This window comes from Oncorhynchus nerka, linkage group LG13 (assembly GCF_034236695.1).
Source record: "Oncorhynchus nerka isolate Pitt River linkage group LG13, Oner_Uvic_2.0, whole genome shotgun sequence".
Lineage (NCBI taxonomy): Eukaryota > Metazoa > Chordata > Actinopteri > Salmoniformes > Salmonidae > Oncorhynchus > Oncorhynchus nerka.
Window position 1 is genome coordinate 66,243,688 of NC_088408.1, and position 7,734 is coordinate 66,251,421.

At 42.5% G+C, this 7,734-nt stretch overlaps 1 protein-coding gene across 1 annotated transcript in view; it reads left to right on the top strand.

Annotated features, from left to right (window-relative positions):
• The window catches only part of LOC115139922 (homeobox protein cut-like 2), a 125,900-nt gene extending 118,367 nt beyond the window's left edge, over positions 1 to 7,533 (top strand). The window contains 3 exon segments of the mRNA XM_029677798.2: positions 25 to 213; positions 867 to 1,143; positions 1,258 to 7,533. Coding sequence (XP_029533658.2) covers positions 25 to 213; positions 867 to 1,143; positions 1,258 to 2,086 — 1,295 coding nt within the window. The 3' untranslated portion in view covers positions 2,087 to 7,533.
• Positions 7,534 to 7,734: the final 201 nt, after the last annotated feature.

Genomic DNA, 7,734 nt, shown 5'->3' on the forward strand with positions numbered 1-7,734 from the left:
TAAACCTTTGTTTGTGTGCTCTAGGCCAGCGGCTGTTTGGGGAGAGTATACTGGGCCTCACCCAGGGCTCAGTGTCAGACCTGCTCTCCAGGCCCAAGCCCTGGCACAAACTCAGCCTCAAAGGCAGGGAGCCTTTCGTCCGCATGCAACTGTGGCTCAACGACCCGCACAACGTGGACAAGCTGAGGGACATGAAGAAGATGGAGAAGAAAGGTTGGTCTATTTACGGCATTTTATCTGCAAATGATGCTCTGTTATCAGGGTTTGCATGTTAGCAGTATGTGTATTTGCATTTAGCCAATCATACAGTAGAGCACTGTGTGGATGTACCAACAGATGTACAGTGCATTCTGAAAGTATTCAGACCCCTTCCCTCTTTCCACATTTAGTTACCTTACAGCCTTATTCTAAAATGGATGACATAATTTTTTCCCTTCATTAATCTACACAAAAATACCACATCATGACAAAGAGAAAACAGGTCTTTAGAAATGTTTGCAAATGTATAAAAATTCAAAACAGAAATACCTTATTTACATAAGTATTCAGACCCTTTGCTATGAGACTCGAAATTGAGCTCAGGTGCATCCTGTTTCCATTGATCATCCTTGAGTTGTTTCTACAACTTGATTGGAGTCCACCTGTGGTAAATTCAATTGATTGGGCATGATTTGGAAAGGCACACACCTATCTATATAAGGTCCCATAGTTCACAGTGCATGTCAGAGCAAAAACCAAGCCATGAGGTCAAAGCAATTGTCCGTAGAGCACCGAGGCAGAATTGTGTTGAGGCACAGATCTGGGGAAGGGTACCAAAACATTTATGCAGCATTGAAACTCTCTTTCTCTCTGTGTTGTCCTCTCAGCCTACCTGAAGAGGCGGTATGGGCTGCTGAGTACCGGCTCAGACAGTGACTCTCCCAGTGCCCGCTCTGAGTGTGTGAGCCCAGCTCTGGCCTCAATAGACCTGTGTCCCTACAGTCAGGTGAAGAAGCCCAGGGTGGTGCTGGGGGCTGAGGAGAAGGAGGCTCTGAGGAAGGCCTACCTCCTGGAGCCATACCCCTCCCAGCACACCATTGAGATGCTGGCCTGCCAGCTCAACCTCAAAACCAATACCGTCATCAACTGGTTCCACAACTACAGGTCAGACATGGCATCAGATCCCTACCCCTAGAGGGACTAGAATAATTACATTGAATAAATAAGGTACACGACTCCTTCAAACTGTTAGTTTGATTGTTGTGTTTTTCTAAGCAGGTCCAGGATGCGACGGGAGGTCCTCATGGAGGGTCTCCAGGACAACGACACAGACACAGAACACCACAGCTACTCTCCCTCGGCCATACAGAGCCCCATCTCAGACGGAGATGAGAGGAGGCTGCTGCACCCCGCTGGACGCACCCCCCACCCCATCCGCCCCCTCAGTGCCAACACACCACTGCCTCATGTCAAACAGGAGGCCAGTGAGCGGGAGGACGAGGGAGAGGAGGAGGAGAGGAACGGCTACATCAAACAGCCTAAGATCCAGTGTTTCTCTATGGGTGTCCAGTTCCCTCAGTTGAAAACGGAGCATGAGGACCTAATGGGTGGCTGCCGAGAGCTCCACCTGGCTCCACACTATCCTCAGAGCATGAGGCAGGAAGAGGGTATGAGCAGCCAGGCTCAGGGGCTCTTCCAGGAGGCGCTCTCCCTAGATGGTCCCCAGAGAACCAGCCATTCCAGGCACGAGGTTGACGACTCCAGCAAGTCTCCCGTGGACCCGGTCAGATTCAAGGCCTCGTCTGAGCCCTCCCGCAGCAGCCTGGAGGTCTCACTCAACTCCCCCTCCGCTGCCTCCTCGCCCGGCCTCATGATGTCCGTCTCCCCTGTCTCATCTTCCTCTGCACCCATCTCCCCATCCCTGCCCAACCCACCCACGACAAGCACCAACCACAGCCTGGACCCTAACCCCATGCCTCCCATCCAGAGCCCCAAGCCCAACAGGAGCGTTCAGAGACGCACCGAGAAAATTGCCAACCTCAACAACATCATCCACAGGCTGGAGAGAGCGGCTAACCGAGAGGAGACCCTGGAGTGGGAGTTTTAGGCCACTCCCTTCCTCCACATTTCCTCAGTCCTGCTGACTCACACCAGACATGGGAGACTCTCAAAGAGAAGCTTCAGGAACACATGAAGTGGAGCCTGGCTCCTGAAGGCCTGTCCTCCCTGTCCTCTCATACTGAATAAATACCCTGTAGGATACCAGGGGAAACCAGAGCTAAACTTACAGACAAATTCCCTTAGAGGGCTTTTAGAAAATAAAAAATATTTATAAATGTGTTTTAGTTTTTTTGATAATGGAAACTACTTTGAAATATATGTAACAGCACTAGCTGTTGTTTTACCTAATGGACTCTGACGTGAAGACTTTTGCAGCTATGGTGTCATGAAATGTACACTGAAGTTGTGTAGATTGCCACTGGGTGAGATTAAAAAAGACTCTGTCTTAAGCCATCAAAAGCACTATAATTATATAAAAAGAGACAATGACCAAATTTGCTAATTTTTGAATAGCAATTTTTCCGATTTTGTCTGTAAAACGGGACAGTTTAAGTCAAAGTAACGTGAAATTGTACTACTGACTAAGGGATAGTCCTTTAAGACTCTAAATATTCAACATCTCCTATGTACTTAGTTTCTTGGTGATATGTTTTGAAACATAAAGTGTGGTTGTACATGTTGTAGAATTGTCTGCAATAGCCTTCTGAACCAGATGTATCATGGTATTCAACTGACCCTGTTATCCTCTATAGTTAGTCACCTGTGATATACTGGAGCAAAAATTTGTGAAAAGAAATCTGAAAAATAAGAAAAAAAGGAAATGTAAAATCTAACGAGTAGAATCTTTTTTTGTTGTTATATAATCCTGGAGGTTTACAGTTTTGAACCCTTGTGCACTTGTCAGTAAGTGAAACTCACTACACATGAGCACAGTTTACATGATTTATTTCAGACTTACCTCTATGATCCTTTAACCTCTATGATCCTCCGACCGTTTGAATAAATTGATTAAGATATGTTTGAATTATGTCTCAGACAGCAATGGAACCTGAGAATCTATTAGTGAGGAGTCACAGGCAAATATTGACATTATTTAATACCACATTGAGAACGCCTGCTCTTGGATAACAAAAGACTTCATCCTCCTTTTCTCGCTTGATCCATCGTCCTTCTGTCCTCCCACGGGCTCTCATGCTGTTCCTCCTGCAGTCGTGTTTATTGTGCCCTTCCAGAGAGGTAACTCATTACTGAAATACACTACATAACCAAAAGTATGTGGACACCTGCTCATAGAACATCTCTTTCCAAAATCATGGGCATTTATATGGAGTTGGTCCCCCTTTGCTGCTATAACAGCATCCACTCTTCTGGGAAGGCTTTTCACTAGATGTTGGAGCATTGCTGCGGGGACTTGCTTCCCATTCAGCCAAAAGAGCATGAGGTCGGGCACTGATGTTGGGCGATTAGGCCTGGCTCGCAGTCAGCGTTCCAATTTATCCCAAAGGTGTTCAATGAGGTGGAGGTCAGAGCTCTGTGCAGGCCAGTCAAGTTCTTCCACACCAATCTCGACAAACCATTTCTGTGTGGACCTCGCTCTATGCACAGGGGCATTGTCATGCTGAAACAGGAAAGGGCCTTCCCCAAACTGTTGCCACAAAGTTGGAAGCACACAATTGTCTAGAATGTCATTGTATGCTGTAGCGTTAAGATTTCCGGGCCTAGCCAGAACTATGACAAACAGCCCCAGACCATTATTCCTCCTCCACCAAACTTTACAGTTGGCACTATGCATTCGGGTATGTAGCATTCTCCTGGCATCCGCCAAACCTAGATTCGTCCGTCGGACTGCCAGATGGCGAAGTGTGGTTCATCACTCCAGAGAATGTGTTTCCACTGCTCCAGAGTCCAATGGTGGCAAGCTTTTGAACTCTCCAGCCAACACTTGGCATTGCGAATGGTGATCTCAGGCTTGTGTGCGGTTGCTCGGCCATGGAAACCCATTACATGAAGCTCCCGATGAACAGTTCTTATGCTGATATTGCTTCCAGAGGCAGTTTGGAACTCGGAAGTGAGTGTTGCAACCGAAGACAGACAATTTTAACATGCTTCAGCATGTTCTGTGAGCTTGTGTGCCCTACCACTTCGCGGCGTTGTTGCTCCTAGACGTTTCCACTTCACAATAACAGCACTTACAGTTGACAGAGGCAGCTCTAGCGGGGCAGAAATTTGACAAACTGACCTGTTGGAAAGGTGGTATCCTATAACAGGTCCACATTGAAAGTCACTGAGTTCTTCAGTAAAGCCATTCTACTGCCAATGTGTGTCTATGGAGATTGCATGGCGGTGTGCTCAATTTTATATGCCTCTGTCATCAATGGGTGTGGCTAAAATAGCCGAATCCACTAATTTGAAGGGGAATCCACATACTTTTGTAAATATACTGTATTGTATCTGTGCACTTGTGAGTGCAAGGGAAATTGACTGTTAGATAAATGAGTGCCCGAGAATGTAATGTTTACTTTAGCTCTGGTTTAGGCTTACCGTGTGTTACACCTAGCGTTTAGTTCAGTGGGCTAACACAGTCTTGAGTCATTCAAACATCTCTGGTTTGATTCCTTGATGATAACATACTGTAGAAAGACACAATACCCTATAGAGCACCAACAAGTTTCTCTCTTGTTCGACCTCTATCTGACTGGAATAAGAATCTGTAAGCATGGATACAAGTCCTGATGGAAAGAACATGATACAATATGACCTCATCAAAATTCTACTACGTTGAATTCGGTTTGAAAGTACATTCTATGACACAAAATTAAATCAATTATTTCATATTATGCTTGCCGCTGGCCACTACTGTATTGTGTCTGTAATATGAGTTTTGTCATGCTTGCAGTTTGCTAATATCTTCTATATTTTGCTTCTGTTTGGTACTCTGAACGATTTTAATAGATATTCAATACCTTGTGTATGAACTACTTACAGCACTTAGATATTAATAATTGTGAGGATTCATGAAAAGTTCCAATATCGAAATGATCCTAACTTTTAGTGTCCACAAGTCTTTGCCTTTACTGTATTGTTCAATTTGGTAGTAAACACTTGCACATGTCTTACTAGTTCAGAGGATTTGGATTGTATGTATAGATATATAAATATTACACATTTACTGAAAATGATATCATATGTTCTTGAACAAAATGTGCTGACTATATTGAAATGGAGTGTACAGATCTATTAACCAATCCCATATGAGCCAGTTCTGGTCTGGCAAGCTTGCCCATGATTTCGACCTTCTCTCAGGGTAGTCTTGCTTCTTAAAGCTTTACTGAACCAGTCACTCTCATCACTGGTCAATACAATAATGAATTAATATAATATCAGAAGTAAACAGAAGACAGGATGGTTCTTCTGCCATATGTTATATGGGATTATGGAAGTTTTATCTATGGGAATGCACATGGAAAACAGATGGTTGGTTTTTGAGAACAATGGCAGACTATTTTGTAATCCGTTGGTGACAATGTTCAGAAGTAGGTCATTTAATCGAATGGTTTTGTGAAGCAAACGGGGAGAGGAATAATTATAAAATTGCTGACACCCTGACAGAATTGACTCTTCCATACTTGCTGAGCAGATAAAGTATATGTGCTTGACATTATATACCTCTAAGGATGAAATAGGGGAATTTGGAAATCCCATATTAAACTATGACAAACTTTCCTTTGTTTTAACACCTAATGTTCTGTCTCAGTGATACTGTATATGGGAGTACTTGGAAGTAACTTTTCTTGTCTGAGATATCATTGTCTTACAGAGAAAAATGTACTACACTGAACAAAAATATAAACACAACATGTAAAGTGTTGGTCCCATGTTTCATGAGCTGAAATAAAAGATCACAGAAATGTTCCATACGCACAAAAAGCTTATTTCTCTCAAACGTTGTGCACAAATCATTTGTACATCCCTATTAGTGAGCATCTCTCCTTTACCAAGATAATCCATCCACCTGACAGGTGTGGCATATCAAGAAACTGATTAAACAGCATGATCATTACACAGGTGCACCTTGTGCTGGGGACAATTAAAGTTCACTCTAAAATGTGCGGTTTTGTCACACAACACAATGCCATAGATGTCTCAAGTTTTGAGGGAGCTTTCAATTGACATGCTGACTGCAGGAATGCCCACCATAAGCCGCATCCAACATCGTTTTAGAGAATTTGTCAGTACGTCCAACCGGCCTTACAACCGCAGACCACGTGTATGGCGTCATGTGGACGAGCGGTTTGCTGATGTCAACGTTGTGAACAGAGTGCCCCATGGTGGTGGTGGGGTTATGGTATGACCAGGCATAAGCTACAGACAATGAACACAATGACATTTATTGATGGCAATTTTGATGCACATATATACCGTGACGAGATCCTGAGGCCCATTTCTTTTAAGGTATCTGTGACCAACAAATGCATATCTGTATTCCCAGTCATGTGAAATCCATAGATTAGGGCCTAATGAATTTATTTAAATTGACTGATTTCCTCATATGAACTGTAACTCAGTAAAATACTTGAAATTGTTGCATGTTGCGTTTATATTTCTGTTCAGTATAATAAATGTATGAAAATGAATGGATTTACACTGATCCTTATGGATACTTACCTCTTCACGTAAACCTCATTTCATTGTTTGAATTTTGCATGGAATTTTATATTGGTCACTTGGAAAGGGATTATTCTTTGTTTTGTATTATTGTTCTGGCACATTGACATTGACTCTGCACTTCTCCCTTTTTACACTGGTGAATTCCATGCATGTTGCAATTGGCAGTTTTGGTGACAGACAATGTGGAGGTGTAAACCTTTACCCATTACCCACTGGTTAAATGTTGTAGAGAGTGTGTGAAATTATATTCAACTGACTGAGTTGATTCTTTGTAGTATTCATGAGACAGGTTTAATATGTGAATAAGTTGGGGAATTCTACCCCAAATCCATAAGTAAAAAGCAGACATTTAGAAATGAGGTTTTGTTAAGCATCATGATTATTCTGGCCTTTGTCATAGATTGCGATTTGTTTGACACAGGGCTGTGTTTAAACTGGTAAGGGGAAATGCAAAGCTTTGCATCTTTTTTAAATTGACCTCCGTCACTAAAAGGTGTAAAGTGCTAGAATAGTTGGGTCAGCAAGAATATGATTATATTAGTGATTTACCGTCTATGAGATTTGGTTTTGTTCATAAAGGGATTTCAAATGTTGTTTAACAATATGTGCTCTGATGTTCCAGAAGTGAGCTAACAAGAGTAGACCTCTTAAATATCTTAGCCTCTGGCCCCACCTCTCTAGTCAAAAGAAATGTCATAACCTGTTAAAACAGATCATCTCATGTTTCAAGGCATTGGAACCTGTTAAAGAATGGATACAAATATGCGAAGTGTCTTTCATTCACATATGTATCAAGCCATCATCCCAATACATTATTGTATAAGATCCTATGTGTGTTGTGTTTTTTGTTACCACTATAAGGCTTCACAGATCGGTCTCCATTTTGTAAACACACACACACACCTGATAAGCTAGCTAACATTAACATTGCAAATAATAAAGTAACTAGCTTCTTTAACATTGACAATGCGGTCAAACTAGCTACAGTATCTATATTAATAAGGTTGTAATAGTCAAACTCATTTG